General features: G+C 34.9%; 1 protein-coding gene across 6 annotated transcripts; it reads left to right on the forward strand.

The window, feature by feature from the left end:
- Positions 1-95: 95 nt before the first annotated feature.
- Positions 96-16,621, forward strand: LOC106153741 (protein MMS22-like). 6 transcript variants are annotated; one of them, XM_013527826.2, is made up of 34 exons: positions 96-260; positions 1,103-1,278; positions 1,752-1,860; positions 2,253-2,378; positions 2,659-2,720; positions 3,685-3,760; positions 3,954-4,092; positions 4,319-4,418; positions 4,693-4,832; positions 5,358-5,471; positions 5,663-5,750; positions 6,054-6,178; positions 6,386-6,451; positions 6,857-6,979; positions 7,143-7,195; positions 7,456-7,512; positions 7,671-7,769; positions 8,022-8,133; positions 8,401-8,573; positions 8,848-9,072; positions 9,294-9,358; positions 9,573-9,693; positions 9,876-9,959; positions 10,207-10,365; positions 10,566-10,692; positions 10,896-11,066; positions 11,492-11,614; positions 11,937-12,035; positions 12,207-12,251; positions 12,599-12,727; positions 12,952-13,010; positions 14,238-14,372; positions 14,611-14,802; positions 15,745-16,621. In XM_013527826.2, exons 2-34 carry the CDS (start codon positions 1,164-1,166, stop codon positions 15,818-15,820), a joined length of 3,687 nt encoding a protein of 1,228 aa, XP_013383280.2. In that variant the 5' UTR covers positions 96-260; positions 1,103-1,163; the 3' UTR covers positions 15,821-16,621. The 6 variants fall into 6 exon arrangements, with proteins under 6 accessions (XP_013383280.2, XP_013383279.2, XP_086862565.1 ...); XM_013527825.2 differs by having other exon boundaries at positions 162-260; positions 1,082-1,278; XM_013527828.2 differs by having other exon boundaries at positions 170-274.
- Positions 16,622-20,717: the final 4,096 nt, after the last annotated feature.

Genomic DNA, 20,717 nt, shown 5'->3' on the forward strand with positions numbered 1-20,717 from the left:
TTGAAAGCGGTGAAAATGAAGTTCGGTTATTCTTAGCTAAAGTCAAAACGTTATCCAAGCCTTTGTGTATAAATTATCACTTTGTACAGAAAGCCTAGAATAAAAGCACCATTAATTCGATGAATCAGAATATAACAAAACATAGCGAACTCAAGATAAAGGTCCCGGTAGTCAAGGTAAAGGTCATTAGAGGCGCGGGTTTAGAACTGGGTACATGAAGAACTCGCCGGAAATGATAGAACAGTTTGTCTACTTATAAGGTATCTAAGTTACAGTAAGTCTGCAGGTACAGAATCTTAATTTGTATTTCTGCAAAAAGTGGTATTTTCGGGGGAAAATAAAGATGTATAGTATAATACTAAATAGATCTAAATATACACCCCGATATATATCATGGTAGGGCTTACCCATGCATATTACGGTCAATGTCATAGGTAGGGTGACTTACCGTGCAGGCTTCCCCCGATCATTTTGGCTTTACATGCTTACTTTGGCAACTTCGCCCTGCACTTATGAAAATAACTTCAATAATTAACTCAGTAATACCGTTAGTGTGGGATCAATCTAAAAACAGGGGTATTGGCTTTTTACATATATGTGTGCTTTGTACATATATGCCACTAGTATACTGGTATATACATGTATGTATCAGGGGCGGATTTAGGCCGTCTTCCGGAAGACGGTCAGATTTTCAAGTTTACATTGATGGGTATCTAATTTTTCTGTCGGAAGACGGTCAAAAAATGGAGGATGGATCAACAAATATAATATGGAAGACTGTCACTGTCAGAAAATATCTCTGGATCCGCCCCTGCTGTATATAGGTACATGCACAGTGTACATCATATAGCTATTGCATGTATATACATATACGCATACAACTACCTAGCACAGAACTCATGTATTAGCATTCCTATTGACAATTTTCATATCTGTGCTGTGCTAACACAGACAGTACATATCAGAATTGTAAATGGTGCTAAGGTATGAATTTTGTGCTATATGTAACCACTACCTTGAATTGTTTTAAATACATGTATTTTTGCATTAGTAATGTAGCTCGGTTTTCTTCTCTTTCAAGTTGAAAATCAAATTATTCCAGCATTCTGACGAAGTAGCAGGCACAAGCGTCTTGCTAGCTCTGGCTAGATAACCTGTTTGTCATGTCTGACCCGCATGACAGTTGTTCCATGACTCCACCTCTCTCTCCAGTCAGCTTTGGTAACCTGGAGCAGGACGAGCCTGAAATCATTCCACCAAAGAGGGCTCATATGGAAGGTACATACATGTATTTTTATTGTGAAAGTCTAGACATGGCATGGGTAACGCACTGCACATTGTATTTTGGGCCAGACTACATAAAGATTAGTATATCCAACATGCATGCATGGGTATATGTAACATGGGTGAGAGTTTCTTGATTTTGCCCAATTTCAGGATTTTCAATCTTCCTTTTGATCATTTTTTTTATATGACCTAAATGGGATCTTTTATCCAAGGTGCAAAAATTGTGTCCTAGTACATACCAAGCTAAACCACCTATCTCTGCTGAATTGGCCTTTCTATCTGACTCCTTTGTCAAGGCATGTTCATATCTTACAACAGCATGATTAAAGTAGATTTTTTATCCCAGTAATTTCGGTTATCCACTGATGTGTAATTGCAAGGACATCCCTGTAAGACATTGACCGTCATATGCATGTACTTAATTATATGCTTTCCATAAAAACTATTTCCCTTTTATTTGAAAGATGATCCTGTGAATGATCTACCTTCCTGTTTTTGTTGCCTCGGGGAGGTCAGTACCCAGAATTGTGATTTTCATCCAGATGGCTACTTGAAGCAGAATGCATTGGGAAGGTACTTATACTCTCTTCCTCAATCCCTCAAGGAGGGAACGATATTAAGTCACAGGCAGATCTAGAACTTTGCCAAGGGAGGAGGTGCACAAGAATAAAATGCTTTGGCATACCTCACTTAGCTAATTAATATGTGTACTAGTATAAGAAAGTAGACAAGGGCTATTTTAATTAGGGCTCAAATATTAGAACAGGGTTTGTTTTTGTCTCATTTTATACTTTCTTTTTTAAGTTATGGGATGCATTGCTCACTGCTGCGCCTTCTCCCTGGATATGTCATTGCAAATATAGTAACACATAAAAATGTATTCTTTCTATCAAATCCTTTTCATGTTATCATGATTGAGCTAACAATTTTTTTTAGACTTGCAAGGTTTTATTTTTATTATCTAGACTTCTCCATGGCTCTGATCCAAACTTTGCAGTTTTCCAGACTACTTGCTGTGAATTATTTGGATATTACTTCACTACTCAGTTAGCATTACAGGAACAGATGGAGAAGCTGTTTTTCCTGGTTAGGTAAGTCGTGGCTTTATTTAATTTTCAGCAATTTCGTTTGAAGAATACTAACATGTTTCTGTGAAAATATGCTACAGCCAACAAAAAAAAAAAAAAATTACATTGTTTTATTTGCAGCTACATTAGAATATGCGAATACAGCATTTTGTCATATCAGGTCTAAAAAATAGCACTACCCTCTCTTCAATTCATAAATTTATTAAGTTTTATATTTATATAAGTAACTTGCACCTATAATGTAATAAATATGGATGACTTTTCTCATTCTTTAAATTTTAAGACAGCAGCTGAACAAATTGGAAAACACTACTATAACATCAACAGGCTGGTCACTAGGGACAGGTAAGATATTAAGGCATCGTTCACATGAAAAATCCGCAGTAGTATCTCTAAACTGTGGAGTTCATCAGTTTAGTTGTGATGACGCAAGGATAGCTGATACAAAACATGGCTAGTAGTAGTGCAAAACAAGTTGGAGGAAAGGCAAAGGGAATGGAAAACTGGACGGACACAGAGACCCTCGCACTTATCAGTATCTGGGGGGAGGAAGACATTCGAGTGTAGTTTGCGAGTGTTTTACACAAATGTTCCAAGTTTTCCAAAAGATCGCTTAGTGGCTGAGACAGGATTGTGGTATTGATTGTTCAGGCCAGGCTTGTCTCATTAAAATCAGAAAGTTGAAAGAGAACCATTTTCTTTCTCTCTAACTTATTACTGCGCATGCGTCCAGGTGTCAGAATCTCCTTCGAGTGCAACTGAGATTTAATTACAGCTTTGGAAGCAACTCGCTCGCTGTGCTAGTTAATTACACCTCGGGGTATTCAGGGCACAGACCGTGATCACTAGATACCGCCAATGGATTTGTGGATTTTTGGAATTTGGATTTTTCATGTGAACGATGCCTAAGATATGAATGTTTATATGTTAATGTTAAGACATCAGGTAAATGTGATTCAGTCTGACATAAAGTATATGCATTGTTCAAAATAGATGGAACAATTTGTGGTACTGAATGATGTTTTATTTCTGTTTTGAAATATGATTTATTCTCTCAATATCTGTGGTTATAACTACATGTGGGAAAGCTTTTGGTCTGATGATACATGTAACTTGAATGTTCCATTGCTGATGACAATTTTTGGCTAAAAAACCTTTTTTGAAAGTTTGCCTATTTATCACTCATTAGATTAAAAATTTGAAGATTATCACCTGTTTGTGCTGAAAGAATATTTATGCTACTGTGGGTATAATGAGTCCAGAACTGAACCCACACAGCATGTAGTTAGTGGAATTTGTGTACCTACAGGTTCGTCTGCCTCCTTTATGACAGCAAGGCATTACATTAGAACTTTCCTTGAATATGTCAAGGTTTATGTATGCAGGTATGTTGCTTCTGTTATAGATTAAAAGTGGTTTTTGTGATTATCGTTATTAATATTATGCATTTTTTTCTTTTTTTACAATTATTATTAATATTGTTAAAAATGTACATCGTGTGTGTGCATGTGTGTTGCATTTGTGTATGTGTTATTTTTAAAATTTATAGAGAAGAACAAAACTTTTATGTATTTGCAGATATGTGAATGAAATGAATGCAGAGCAGTTCATTCCCCAGCTATACTGCCATCTTCATGTTTTATTGCTACATCTTGGTCGTTTGACTGAGCTGCCCTCTAGTGTCTTGAATCAGTGCAGTGCCAGACAGGGAAATACAGTAATATCTTATTTTGGAGAAACCTATTTCAAATAATATTTGGTCCATATATATGATTAAGAAAAAAAAAACAATATAATTTGTTTTGCACAAACTTTAATGATCTGATAAGTAACATCAGCTACATGTATCAGTTAAGAAAACAACTGTAACTGTTTTTACAATTTTACATTTTAATATCTTTATACCAAGTCAACTTAACTTTGTCCTGTTCTTTAATTTGCAGAGCACAAACACATCTTACCACATTTTCCACTGCCATTTAGATGTACATTGGGGAGTACTAGAGATAATGCATTTGATAACCACTAAATACCCCAATGCAGGTTAGGTTTCATGCATTTGCATTGATGTACATGGTGTGTTTTGACTTGACCAACTCTTAAAAACATTAGTGCAAATGTTCTTTTTTTCTCATTAATGATTGTAGTCCTTATTTACAAAATTTTCAAAAAAAAATTTAATATTCATTGGATTCAGTGTGAGCATACAGTGTGTTTTAATTTTAAAACAACCCTTGCCCCAAAAATTAAAAAAAAAAACATATTCTGGAGTGAGCACATACACACACAAACGTTATATATTTGATTTTTTTGGTAGGGATAAGTTCCAGTGGCCAGAGATGGTGCCAGGGTCCTGGTGTTGAGGACTACTCTGTGGACCCCAGTGACCCATTCCAGCAGTGTCTGCAGTTACTACTGTGGGATCTTGTGGTGCTGGCCATGAAAAAACATGGCAAGGTATGCACAGTTTCAGTTTACAACATAAGCACTGGCTGCCGCTAAGCACCAGTTAATTATAAGCCAGATCTGTAGAGTTGTTTTAGATGTATTCAGTTAATGGCCAGCATTTTCTTTGGCTAGAAGTTTTAAAACCCTGGTGGACCAAAAGATCAGTACTCCAGTAGACTTGAGATCGATTTAGAACACAGACAACTGTTTCAACTCTTTGCAGATAAGTTTGCATGAAATAATGGTTGGTCTGGAAGGCATGGGTTGCATGTGTTCTTTTTGTATAGTACCTACTTTTAAATTACTACTTAACTCACTGCTGTAGTATTGTATTTTTATAATAATATTTTTGATTCTTTGAGGTAGAATGCAGACATGGGTTTACAGGTGGTACTCAGAAGTTCATTAATGTAGGAGTTTATTTTGATTTTATTATATACAGTAATCCAAAGAAGTCACAAAGACTCATGCAATTTGTAACTTCTTATCATATCAATATGGTATCATATTTAAACTGGCCATTTTTATGCCCAGTTGTCCATGAAAGAGTACCTGTCTGTGTCACCCTTCCATTGTACTTGTATCCGAGAGCTGTGGGTAATGCTGAGAGAACTCACAGATTATAGGCAGGAGCACATGAGAAAGAATGTTAGTATGGATACTTTACCTAAATGAAGTTTCATTTCTATATACCTAAAGAAAAATTAACTGAGATTTACCAGCCAATTTTCCAACTGGAAATAAAACTTTATTTCATATGCTTATACTTAGATGTAAATATTTGTGGTTTACAGTATACTTGTACTTGAAATTTTCACCATGACCTTTTATTTTTTCAGTCATTTTGGATCACCTTAGATGAGATTTTACAGCAAGTTTTACACATTCAGCAGCAGCCTGGTACATGTAGCAGTGAAGTAGAAATGGGTATGTACATGTAGATTTCTCCTGGTGATAATGTAATTTACAAGATTTCCAAATCTGGAAATGTAGGCTCATTCAATCCATTTTTGAGAATAAGTAATAAAAGTATTTTGAATGAGTGGATACACATTATATTATATGTGATTTAAAGATTGGTGAATTTGACTGCTAATGTGTGATTTAACATTTCCGTGCTGATGACATTTGTGTTCTTTAAGCTATAGTTCCATCAGTAGTGAAAACTTTTGTGTCTGTGGAAGATAAATGCTGTAATTGTAATTTTGTTTTTATTTCCATCTCTTTCAGACACAGACAAGTTTTGGCTCCCACCCATCTTTCAGTGTTCTAACACTACAGACTTCTGTTGGTGGTTACTACATAACATGGCCCCACTATATGCATATACAAGTGAAGGGGAGCATGTTTCTCTGGCAAGTTCTTGCTTTCTTTTGCTTTAAAAATCCATACACCTATCAGAATAGTACCCTTTATGGTGATTATGTGAATAATATTTTTTTAAAGTTGCATACTTTTTATAGTGGTAAGGTATTATTTTAATGCATGTAATCCACATGTTCTCGCTGTATATAACGGGTTGTTTTTGCACCTAGCAATTATTCTTTTAAATTTATTTTCAGACAAATCCTCTCCAAAACAACTATATGTTTTTGGTTCAGAGTTTGTTGAAACCATTAACATCTGGGGTATGTTATGGCAGTAAAACAATTTTTTCAGAATGTAAGACGACATATATTTTAGATATAACATAATAAATTTGTTTTTGATTGATTATTTGTGATATATATAATGATTCATTGAAGAGAGCTATGTTAAAGGATAACTGAGGTGTCTTATGGTTTATGCATATTGATCATAAAGATTATTAATGCAATCATTTTATATTTCTTTCTATCGAGTGTTATACAAATTTCCTTGTATAAGTATTTTAAACAATGCTTTTAGAAGTACACAATTGTTTGCAGACTGCCAGGAGAAAGCCTTATGTTCTAAACACTTCAGCCTAGCTAGTAAATGTGGTTGTTTCTCTACAACATGTATATTTGTATTTTGATGCTTTCACTGACTTGCCTAAGTGTCTTTGTCCACAGGAACAGCAGGTAGATGAAGCTCACCTGAGGTGTTACATGCAGACGTCCCTGTCCCTCTGCAAACTGTGGGGTCCCAATATAGATGTTCTCATCCACCTTTGGGATTATTTTTATAAAAAGCTGGTAATTTTTTCTTTTATAATCTCTTTTTTTCATCTTCTTATTTTTGTTTTCATTTGTGAAAGAATGATTTAAGTTTAACTAAATGTGGTTCTCTAGTATGTAAAAGACATATGCTATGGCTTTATGTTCTGTGATAATATATTTAGTACTTTTTGTTTTTCAGAACCATCACTTTCAGATCCAAGGCTTGGGAGTTGAAGGACTGGCAAAAATAAAGTATGCGTGTAAATGTTTTCTTTTGATTTGAAAGGGAATTCATGGAGCACAAATCATTTTTGATGAATGTAGCACCTTATGTATTAAAATGAAAAAACATACATTTCCGTCATAAGTTATACATATTAATCAAGTGTATTTAAATTCATGTATATGTACTTAAGACAAGTGAATTACATATAGATTTACCTCTGATTCCATCAGCTGTTATCTTATTTACTATGAATCAAAGTTATAGATATGGTTTTATTCTGTTGCAGCAAGTCTGCAGTCTCCTGGTTGGAGAAGTGTAAGAACCTTACTAAACCTGACTCCAGGTGAGATAACATCTATTACATATACCAGGAGCCAAATTTTGTACTCAACCTGTTTAACATGAAACCCATATGACTTGAAGAACATTGCATTTAAAGTTTTTGAATCAGTCTTGGTATACATGTAAAGAGTGATATAAATGACTACTTTTTTCTTTCAGGGTGGATCATATGAATAGTTTCCAACTGTTTCTCAAGCACCTGTCATCCAGTCTTGGTGAACAAGGCAAAAATATCATCTGGAAACAGCTGAAAGGAAGGTAAACAAACGACTAAAAAAAGGAAATACCCTTTTTGTTTGTTTATAAATATGGCAAATGTGCTTGATATCAAAATTTAGTTTGAAATCATTTCAGTTGTGAAAAATTAAAACTTCTGTGACAGTAATATCACTTTGCTAAAGTGTAAAATGGAAACTTGCTATTTCCAGTCATGTTTCCATTTCTAAAATAATTAGATAAGAAGGACCCACTTTTTCCACTTCTTATTTTAAAACATTCTTCAATCTGTAGGTTTTACTCAAAATTCCACCCCAGAAGAATGCAAGAGCTGACAGAGATAGGTCTCCATAACTTCACTGAGCTGTTTATTACTCTGGCCCTGATTGGAGATCTAGAAGATGTGGTTTGTAATACATGCTCTGTGTCAGTTTATATTGTGAAATGTGATAAAATATGAAAAATGTTTAATATAATCAAGATAGAATGACTGCTATCTTTAGGTCATTATCAAAAGAGAGAATTTTTAATAGAAAATTTCATTCGATTACTTTTGATACAGGCTGAACATAGTAGTAATATAGATACTTTCTTGAATTTGTGTATGTGAAGCAATATCACTGTGTTTATTATCCTGGCGGCATTGACAAAAGTTGCATGTTTCATTCTCCAGGCAGGAAAAATGGCTGATTTTTATGCCATGCTGCAGATGGACAATGTCCACCATGGTCACAGGGCAGTGGTGTGGAGGGGCATGTTTGTGCTCATGCTGACCTATGAGGAGAAGGGAGTGGACATCAGTTTTCTGGCAGAGAAGATGGCCCAGGAATTTAATGCACTCTGCTGGTACCTGCAATGTTTTCGTTGTCTCTCAAATAATTATAGTGCATATTCATGTACTTGAATCATCAATTCTTCTAGTTAGAAAACAAAGAAAAAGCTTATTTATTTTTATAATACTTTGACTTCTTATAAAAATAATTGAGATCAACACAATTTTTTAAAAAAAATCATCATTTACCCTCTTCTTAGTTCAATGTTAAAGGTATCTTTCCTTGCATGTTTACACAAGCATTTGTAAAGATTATGAAATTTTTCTGGTACTATTCTCCTGTTCCAGGGAATTTTCAAATGACACTCTAGAATCCTCAAGAAGATTTCAACTGTGGTCTTTTATCAGCATGTACCTAGATTGTGTCCAAGATGTCTTTGAGGCTAGCGACCAGCTGAAGCTATCAGAATACAAGCTATTAGGTCGAGGCCTGGGACAGATCCTTTCAGCAGTCAGAGAAAATGAGCTCAGGATTGTGTTGAATTTTTTGCAGTTGGTTTTGGCTAGACATAGGCAAGCATCTTGTACTACGTTCTTTTGAATAGATATTTGAAATGATTTAAGATAAAAGTACCATGTTTTAATAATGAGGCAGTTTAGTCACCAAAAGGCAAAAACAGTCTTTCAGATTTCAGAAAAAAAATAGCACAGGCTTGTGTTGCAACATGTTCACAAGAAAATGCTGTCTGATCGATATTAAGGAATTGATGAAAACTTTGAATTTGCTTTCTTAGAATTATTTACAAGAGAGTTTCTCAACAACTTTCTGATCAACACCAAGTTACCCAACAGTTCAGAGGTATGTGTTTGCAATCTTTTTCGTTGATTTTTAGAGAGGGACAACTTTAAAACTTAATTTGGAGAAAAACTTAGGAAAGCACACCAGAAGTACTGTATATAAAGTAACAAATATTAAAACTTTTTTTGTTGTAATTGAACTATTTCAATTACATCCATTGGCTCAAGTTTCTACCTTCCCAAAACTTAATCAGTTCATTTTTCATTCCCTTTAGAAGTGGCTGATGCATTGTGGGTGACAGCTTACCAATTTGTTCAGACTCACAGCTGTACATTGACACCCCCACCTCAACTAGCAGATGTAGCTGCCAGCTTCACAATGCTGACACTCAACTTGTGCGTACAAATCTTGGACATTTTCATTTTAATTTTTTATTCCCATTTTACTGATCAAGACTGGGTGCGATTACTTATATGTATTTTAAACTAACATTAATTTCATGTCTCTTTGTATTTTGAAAATCATTTACAATCAAAGTATGTTATAAAAGTAATAGCAGTATTTTCCATGGTGGCAGACCTCCTGGGCCCAGCACAGGAATAAAAGAAGATTTTCTCTCCTCCTTCCAGTATTTTGGTTGTAATGCAGCTGTTAGTGCAAGGTATTGTGGTTATATCATTTAAAAGAGACAGGAAAAAAAACACATGAGAAATAAATGAGCCCCTAATACCAACTAACCACCTACCAACTGGTCATTTCTTTGTTCAGAATACTCATGTTTTTTTGTTATTTCGTGAAATTTTGTTTTTGCTTTCTAAGTGTCTTAAAATGTAAATTTTATTGTTTTATTGTATGTTTAAATACAACCCTACAAATCAAGTAGCTATTTGGTTCTTTTTGGGATCTAGTGTCAGTTGTCGGTACCTGAACCATATGCTACCAAACCAGCTAGTAATTGAACGGCTCTCCTCTGATCTCAAGAACTATCAGCCTCTGGTGGTCCAAGCTTGGTTCAAGTGTGCATTATACCTGTTCAAAGACAATGATCAAATGCAGGAGCTATCCAGGTATGGAGTCTTTCGATCATTGCTCAGTGGCATGAATTTATTTTTCATTGTCAGTGCAAAACCTTTTTTTTCTAATTAATAACTTACCAAACATCAGTTTCATTTCTATTTATTTCCATGAATTGTTTTTGCAGCCTTATATCTTCAAGTCAAACTCACTGCTAAAATGAGAACACCTGTTAAAGTCATTTCTGTTTCAGGTTAATCTTAAAGCTTCCAGAAGTGGGTGAGTTATTTGAGCATGTCGAGATGGAAGCATCTGACAGTTACAGCACTGTTGTGGTTCAGTTTGTTGTAGCACTAGGACAGTCTTACCACAAAACTGAGGTATGTGTAGTTCTCCTTTAGTTCACTGTAGCACTTGCTTGTCTTTGTGACTATTCATAAAAGGGGTATATGTAGCGCTCAAGTTTTGTACTGAGAATTTTTTCATTGAGAGGCATCCAAGTGCTTTAAAACCATGTATCTCAGAAATCATCAAATATTGGTAATCTGTACGTAACACATCCATGCTTTGCTACATGTTCTAGGGTCTGATGAACAAAATCAAATTCAGAGAGCATGCTACCGAGTACTTTGGTGACATCACCAGACATATTGGTATCATCCTGAAGAATGCAGGACCACCAGAAGCCCTGAAAGCAGTCTATGTCATTGGTGGCTACATGGTGAAACACTGCGCACAATTTCTCTATGTGAAGGTAGGCACTGGCAGTAAAAATAACGGTACTGAGCTTCACTTTGTTGACACTTGATAATAAGAAGTAGGTGCCATATTATAACTTTTAGTCAAATCACCTGTGATGGGGATATTGGGGAATTATAGGGAAATTTCCTTTTTATTCTCATTGGTCATAATAATTTTCATTTATAGGAATTAGTTTGTTTCTCCTTTAGGCTGATTTTTTTCTTTTCATGTGAAAGTTGTTGGGTTTTCTATTAAATTAGCAAAAAAGTGAGAATTTCAGGAGAGGGCAGGGTTTTTTTTTTATATTTACAATTTACTTTTGTATTTTCCCTGTGTTAAATATGCTAATGGTATGGTACAATTGTATACTGTGTTATTGTAACTTAGAAATTAGATGTTGAAAAAAGACATTTGAGGTCACTTGCTTTTCTATTTCAGTCTAAGCCAGACTGTCTGTTGCCAAGTTTGTTAGATAGCCTGGTATTGCCCCATGTTTTATTCAGTGCAAGTAAAACTTTGAATCCTTCCATATTGCAAGCAATTAAGGACCATTTGCATTTGGTAAGTTTCTTTTATTGGTAAAATGTTTTCTATGTTTCATGCAGTATTTGTAGTGTTGAGCAATTATTGACTCACATAGTTGTTTCAGTTACTTAAACAATTCCATCCTTATTAACTCTCATATATATATATATATATATATATATATATATATATATATATATATATATATATATATATATATATATATATATTAAGTTTTGGACAAAAGAGGAAGGGCTGTAAGAACTTTTTCAATAACCTGGAATGTGTTGGGTGTGATATATGTTTTTATTTGTACATACCTTTAATCTTTTCTGTTCCTTTACATTTTTTTCCACAGTTTGTGCAAGGTCTAGGTAAGCTAGATGTACGTAGAGATCAGTACATCCAGAGACAGCTCAGGACAATTTTCTTGCAGTATCTTCATAGGTTTCCTTTGGTAAGACTTTTTAAAATATGTTAATGCAGAGTTTAGTCAAATGATGCTAATGTGTAATATATATAAATTCAAATGATATAATCAGATACTGTTTTTCTTATTTTCTTATTAATTTACATATTTTTAACCTTTATCTGCAGCTCAATCCTGCAAATGTATTTTCCTTTTCAGAAGCAATCATCGGGTTCCACAGTTACTGTGGTGCATCCTTTGGTTGTAAGTACTTAGTGCTAGTTGAATTAATGTTGTTGTTTGTAAATGCAGGTTACAATATTTTCTTAAACTTCTTAGTATTCTAACAAGTACAAAATATGATATCTTAAATAAATGTGTTTTATTTAACCTTTGATTTTATCATCATAGTGTTTTATTAAGTAAAGAATATGAATAATGTAACACTTCTAAAATTTTAGGTGTTTTAAATTTGGTATATATTGTAAGATCTCATTCCCCCGTTTTATAATTTTTAGAAGTTAACTTTTGAAGCATTCTTCAAAATTAAATTTAAATATGGATACAGAAATGTATCATTCTTACTAGTACCATATGTTTCAATTTTTCAGAACTCTTTAAGTGAATCTTTCAAAGCATCCAGTGACACTTCCCTGCAGCTGAGGCAATATGTGTTTGAAGTGATAAGAGACAACTACTTGACACTGAAGGGAAACACACCACCTACACATGCAGGAATGGTAAGTTCCTGGAGGCAGGAAAGATATAAGAATGATTATGTAAAAAGGAAGACAAAGAAGGTTGTATTTTGGGGCTGTAGATCATCGTACAGAACCATAAATATGTGAATGGAAAAAGAAAGGTGAAAGAGGGGTGAGGCTCTACATATAGATCATGGTACAGTATATGACATTCAGAAATTTGTAAATTATCCACTAAGTTTGAAATGTATTTTTCCTTTTAGGGTTTCACATACATAGCTGAAGTTTTTCAAAAAACCACAAACCAAGCTATTCTGGCAAGGTGAGTTTTTGCAAGTTAATTAGCATAATTACATACCTTTTCTTATTTATACATATGACCTGGTGCACAAAGTAAGTTTTATAGCTCTATTTAAAGTTTTGGGTAAGATACTGTGATAGGTTCTCTAACATGAAGCAGTGATGAGGAAGGCCATGAACTAAAATAGCTGTCATGTTGGGTTGCATGAGCGTAAAAACTAAGATAATTTTAAGCTTTTTTTGTATCAGAAACAAATTTTTCTTTGGGTCCAACAGATGTGCCTTTTACTGCTTGTATACTGAACAAAAATATAAACGCACGAAAGAATATGTAGATTTATTTTCAGATATGGATCTAGAGTATATAGCCAAAAATAACAGCATATTTTTCTCAACAAATAGACATCACTTTGAGAGCATTAGGGGAAGTTTAAATGCATAGTCCAAGAGTTAGGGCATCAAATACACCATGGGGGGTCAACATCCTGAGTTCACAGACACCATTAAATTTGTGCAGAGCAGTACACCGGCGGCGCATGGACATCACTAAGTTGTCAATAGAGGCCTAAGGGATATTATCCCATTCCTCCTGGAGTGCTTCTTGCAGTTGTCGAACATTTTCGAGAGCTGGAACATGATGGCTGAAAACTCTGATCCAGAACATTCCACAGGTGTTTGTTGGGCGACATGGTGCATGAGGGTGGTTCCTAATGCTACCAGTGTCTCTGAAGCGTGTTCCCAGATGGCTGACAGTGGAATGATGCACATTCAGGCATGCTGCAACTTCTGTTACTGACAAGCCAGCATTGAGCATGCTGATGGCATGCTCCCTCATGATTTCAGACATCTGTGGCATGTTGACAAGTGGCAGAAATACACATTTTGGTGTGTCCTTTTATTGCCTAGACGGTAGAGAGTGTCCGAGTATTGGTCTTGCAGATTGACCTCTACTCCGTCATGCTCCATTAGTCTTATGGGTGTAAAAACTGCACCTTTGAGTAAACTCACGGGGAGCGGCCAAGTGAAACCAGACCACTATAATTGATCAAAACAAATCCATCAGTTCACAAATAAACCATCAACCTGGGCATATTTCATGATTATCCATTTCAACTGACCATTTTAGTTTCGTGCGTTTATATTTTTGTTCAGTATATATATGGTTTAGAATCTGTGACAGACTAAGGCATGCCAGTTACGTTGGTAAATCTCTGCTTTCAACCATATTCTACTGCTTGATACTTTTCAGTGACATAGGGGTGTTGTTACAGACAATGTTGGAATACCAATTGATGTGTGAAGTTCCAGCAATAAGACAGCAGTCCATATATTTAACTCAGGCCATGCTTGAAGCCTGCAAAAAATGCGAAAAGCAAGAATCAAGGTGAGAATAGTGCCTGCATTCTTAACGTACTGCATTGAGATCGTATCTATATACCTATATCATAGGAAAAGTCATTTTTCAGTGGTTGAATGTTTTGTGGAAAAATAAAGTGTAGCAGTTAAAAAGCATGATTGGATGCTAATAATAAAGAAATTTTCTTGCAAATTGTAATAGCACAGGGAATTTATTGAACAGTTATAATTTAAGTGATTAATTTTCCACTTACTTTTTTTGCCAGGTTTTCTGTGACAGAAATCCTCAGAAATTTTATTTCCAAAAATATCAAGGTGTACCAACTTCGGCTTTTAAAAGTTGTGGATATGGTGTCAGTATTATATCCAGATGTTGTACTGGACCTGGTTCCTCAGCTTACCCAGTCTCTTTATGACATTGAGGCCAAAAGAGGAGTAGGGGCTGACACAGTTCTCAGGTGCAGTAACATTATCATTTAAGCAAGCATACATTTTTTATCTTTAATAAGGTTTGTATGAAAACATTGTTTATGATACAACTTAAGCATTTCTTAAGAATGAACTCTAAGCATTGCAAAATGTAGAAATTAAAACTTACATCTTTATTTTTACATTGTTACCCATCCACAATTCCCGACAATGATCAAGGCAATGTTATTCAAAACTCAGCTGCAAGACTGGTTTGTCAAATTAAATGCAATAGTACACACCATATCACTCCCATTCTGAAAGAATTACACTGGCTGCCTGTGAAGCAGAGGATTGATTTTAAAGTACTTTGTATTATTTTTAAGGCGATCCATTCACAAGGACCATTATATTTATCTGATCTTATCTGTTTTAACTTACCACGGCGGTCCACATGTTTTAATACAGAGAATGATTTTATTTTAGAACATTCTGTTTTAGAGAAGGGGTGCCTCAAAAGTTATAGAGATCGTGCTTTTATAATTTACGCCCCAAAAGTGTGGAAAAGTGTGCCCTACCAAATTTTATTAGAAAAACAGAAGACTTTGACTATTTTAAATCTCTTTTAAAGACCCACATTTTTAATTCTGTCTATATCTCTTAGATTTTTTTAAAATATATATATGTATTTTATTAAGATTGATTTTTAGTAGTGTAAATTTTAAATGGTTTCCAATGAGAGTTTATGATTAAAATATTGTAGTCATTTTAATGATTTTAGTATATTAGCCATTATTGTAAGGCGCCTTGAGATAGAATGTAAGGCGCCATATAAGAATCTTATTATTATTATTATTATTATTATTTGCTGGAATCTGGTAGCCCAATTGTGTGTTTCCTGCCTGCCAGCCTATCTGTTGACCCCTCTGCATTTTGGTGTAAAGGAATTCTTCTTTTTATGATTCTACAAGTATACCTCTATTTTTTTCCAGGCAATCCTACATGAACATTTTGAGAAATCTTGGAGACAGAGGAGAGGAAGAGATTTTACAGATACAGAATTCCTGACAATACAAAATGCATCATACAAATGGTGCTTAACATGAAGTGTGTGAACTGGCAGGTGTTAAGTGATTCTTATCTGATTCCAGTAATAACTCTCCCACTTACTTAAACTCTCCACTTAGTTACTTAAAACTATTATTTATCAACTTAAAAACATCCTGTTTTGATGGCAGCTTCATAAGGAAATAGGAATCCCATAAACAACAAATATCATATTTCAAAAGACCACACTTATAAACACCCACCACGCTACTTAACCTGTTTCTTGTTAAATACAAAATGCTACATTATGATCTCACTAAATCTCATAGATGTGTAAGGATTTATATCAAATATATGATACTAGTAATAACTAACTTTGATAGTTATTTGCCATATTGAATTATTTGCTTGTACTTGAATTAGAAGTACTAGTAGCATAGACATCCAACATTAACATTGAAAGCTGGATGAGTTATTTTTTTACTTGAGGACTCTGATAGGAAGATTACAACTATTTAATCATTTTCATTTTAAGCCTTAGATAATTTTATTAGCATACTAAAATTTATTTATCAACTCGAAAATATGCCACTGATTGCAACTGTAAAAGGAAATGGAAATCCAGTTTTGAACTTGGTTAGGAAGAATTACAGCAATCGAAATATTACTGTTAAGCCTTAGATGTTTTTTCATTAGCCTCCAAATCAATTTAATCACGTTAAAAGGAGATTAGTGAAGCTCTTCCCTTTCCTGCACCTTTAAGGTCATCCACCTACACTTCCTTGTACATACGAAATAAAATACAAGTTTATGAAATTAAAATAGCATTATTATATAATTATACAAAATCTATAAGATTTAAGTATCTTAATAGGAAAATTATTTCTTTCTTATTGTTTTAAGAAGGTATGATATGTAACGAGGACTTTATTTTCTATGCTCTAAAAGAGAGCAAGTAACGCGTGTTCTGGCAAAACATTATACCTATATTTTGAAAATAGAATTTACTCTTCTTCAGTTTGCATCTTGTTGCACAATAATGCCACTGCCTACGCTGAAATGTACTTTTAGGAGAAATTCATGGGGATTTATAAAACTGCTTACCCAGTTTCAACCAAATGAAAAACGGGTCTAAAAAACATTACTGGATTGATTGCTTCAAAATTGTTGATCATGCCTGGATAATGTCCCATTTTCATTATTGCCTGGCAAAAGCCCTTCAACGACCTCTTCAATGTAAGTGTGATCAGCTGTGCTAGTGTAGTGTCGAGAGATGTGCTATGAAAGGACGACCATAATGACCGACTAAGCGAGCTTCCCTATGTCACAAAATATTACATGTATATAGGGGTAAATGCATGGCTTCTGCTTGAGTTTTATCAGCCGTGCTGATGAAGATCTAAAGATGTGCTGAGAGCAGATGACGTAAATGGCAAATTACGGTGTGCTTATTATGTATTTTTTGTGGGAAATGGCTTTACTTGAAGCGTTGAGGTTCTTTACACATTCTTTCTATTATATCTCTGGTTTATCATATTATCTAGTAGAGGCCCTCTGTGTGACGATGTCATTTCGTAGCCAAAATTCATGCTGGACAAAAAGTGCACAGAATTAGCCAGAAAAATATCTGTGAATATATAGTGAAATTGTTTTGAATAGTTATTTAATCTATAGTATCAACCGCGATTTCTTCGAATCCGCAAATAAAAATATTGGCATTTGTCAGAAATAGAGCCAAATAATGACTGTCATGTTTTTCGGATATTGCTGTCTTTTGTTGCAATAATAAACGCTGCCACGCTGTACAGCATAGATTGGATGTTGGTTTATATTGGATGAGCTAGACATGAGTATAAGAACTCGTCGTGCTTAGCAACATGCGAGATTACTTCACATCTATATAGCGTTCAGCTAACACTGTGGTCTCCTGTGCTACTGTATAAACACTATTTGTGTGGACTCGCTAATAGAAATGTTATTGTGTCGTGGAAATTGCCCCATGTTGACATTAATAATTTAGGTTGAGGGAACCGTGATGTTTTTCTTTTACAGTTGAATATGAAAATGGAATACCATCAATGTTTTTTAATCTGATATAATCGGTTGTTTTGCCTAAAGATACCGATACACAAAGTAAAATCCAAATAGTACAAACGTTAAGACCCGGTTGTCTACAAACGCACCCATGCCACTCTGCTCCCACCTAAAAACAGACCTGATTGAATTGCGAGAACGAACTAGTGGACACATGTACCTGTACGGCCACGAGTTTGCGTTAATCTACTTAAGTTAACAAAATCAAATTCAACGTGCTCAATTCAATTTGTTGTTCCTGTGCCTAGAATGCTAGAGTGGTATTTCCGCAAGTCATTTTATATGCTCTTTTTTTAAAATAGGAATATAGTACTCAATAGGCCCTTAAGTTTTAATTCCATTACAGTCGATTATGTAGGCCTACCGTTTACATATAACCACCATTCTTAATAGTTTACTAATAAAACTTACTTACCCCATCGTTATGGAAATATATAATGAAAATATGGCTGTTGTTGTTGTGAACCTGGGTCATTGTAAAAATTGACATTTTTAGCTTTCAAAATTATTCAGGGAAATATATACCAATACTGAATCAGGTCTGATTTGTGTTATTTTGTCAACGACGAACTAAGCGCATAAGCAGACCAACCCCGCACAGAAACCCATATTGGCCCCACTGGACCCTTTGTGGAAATCGAGTCTTAATCTTTTTGGAGGCCCGGTTGGGTATGCCGTCTGATCAGGGACCCAATATTAGAATGATTTTTAAAAGCCCGTATTAATGCGCCGATTGGTGTTATATCTGGGGATTTGTGCCAGCGATGGAGAGGGGAAACGTAACCCTATTTATGTCTCCTCCATCCCAGTGTACCACAAACTTTCATTCACAACAAGAAAGAAGTAAAGGGACCAAGAATATTGGTTGTTCGAGATTTGGCCAAACGAGGCCGCTTTTATTATATAACCCCACTATCCTAATCATTTTAACATTGTAACAAATTGTTGCCTGTATTAAATGTTATGGCCCGAGGGATAAAAAAACATATATATCAGATATTCAATATGACTCATCATTCTAAAAATTATGATGCAATGAGTCAGCAAAAGTTTTTATTTACAAACAGTTTTGCACAAATTTCGTTTGTGGGGTTGCAAAGAGGCTCCCGGGAAACGTAACCCTATTTTCCCTATAGACCGGCTGATAGGCGAGCACACTGTTTGTCGCTTGACACCACTGAGGAGAGTAGCTGTTACCTATACTCACATTTGCTTTCGTGACTGTGCGCCGTGCACTAATTATATTAGCACATTCCAAGAAAATATAGGCAGCTGTTTCCTGCCTTTCGCAATCCAATCCAATCCAATTGTTGTTTGACGATGTCGTTTGTATTCTACAAACCAGTACGCAGCTGTAACCCGAATAATGAATATTTCTTGTTTTTGAACTGATTTTGCACCCAAAAATTACTGGTTAAAGCCTTATTGTTATTGTTGAAGTCGATAAAATCTGCTAGTTGTCGAATTCTGAACGAGTATGGATTAAACCAAAACGTCCACAAAACCAACCGAATTTTGTGTCGGCAAACTACGAATAATTACCAAAATTGTGTAGTGGATAAGAATATCATTTCGAAGAAAGGGCTTAACATATTTTTCTCTTAAAAGAACTTAAAACTGCATTTAAAAGTGAAAATATCCATTCTATTCTTGTCAAAAAATGATATTGTTAGTGGACAATACTGTTTCTTAACTTCATTTTATCCGTTTTATACGCCCTTCAAACTGCAATTTTGATGTCCAATTGATTTGAGGTTAGCCCCTGAGCTATTAATTTTTATTTTTATGTTAAAACAAACATGTTGCTTCTAACCTATGAGATTTAGCCTTTGGCTTGGACGGGGCAAACTTAGTTTTAATATCTTAGGTCAAATTATAGACCGTTAATGTTTAAGATACCATAAAGGCTAAATTGATATTGAACAATTTTCACACGAACCCTCACTAGCGTATAACATTATCCGCGCGTGCACAAACATGGTTTTACACAACAGCATATTTCCGTTTGTCGTGCAATTTATCACCGGGGCTTTCATCGTTGTCATAGCAACAAATTATGGTCTTACTATGTTCTGTTCGAACCTCCTTATCTTCGGTTGCTATTGCATGTTTTTCTGCTCAAAAAAAATTTGATGATCACCCTATCGGTTTTCAAGACTGACAGCGCTTCGAAAAAAAAATGAATTGTTATGAATCCCGATCCTTCATTAGTCAAATATACCAACTCGTCACAAGAAGCCATCAGATAATCAGGCCATTTTACATTGAAATAAAACTGGTTTGTACACTCAAAAGTGACGGCAAATACTTGTAGCCAACTCATGCAACTCTTTCTTGTAGTTTAATTATGTTGGTTTTGAATGGCATGAAAAAAATCCTTAATGGCAAAAATTCCGTTGGTCAAGAGATAACATTGATGAGTTCCTTGGAATGTTACATGGCAGTTATATGCCGGTGCAAGCCATCTAATTCTGGTTTGTATTCTCTGCTGACTTTTTAGGCCTACCTCGCATCTGGTGGCCTGAGATACAATAACTGGCTCTCAAGGAAATTAATTTTTTGTAATGTGGTGACATGAGTTGAGCTATCGACAAGTGCTATATTGCGTATATGTATAAACTGAACTCTCTCGCACGCGCGCGCGCGTGCACCCTGGTTAATTGTCACGCGCTAGCATTCCTCATCTCTGCTATGTTTGAACAAAATTATTTATGGAAATTATTTTTCGAAGATCCAAGAAAAATTGCATGAAAACAAACAGCATATTGCAGCACATTTGATGTTATGAGATGCTATTCTATTAATTTGAAGACTATAGGTATGG

This window comes from Lingula anatina, chromosome 1 (genome assembly GCF_051362555.1).
Source record: "Lingula anatina isolate TDL-2025a chromosome 1, LinAna3.0, whole genome shotgun sequence".
NCBI lineage: Eukaryota > Metazoa > Brachiopoda > Lingulata > Lingulida > Lingulidae > Lingula > Lingula anatina.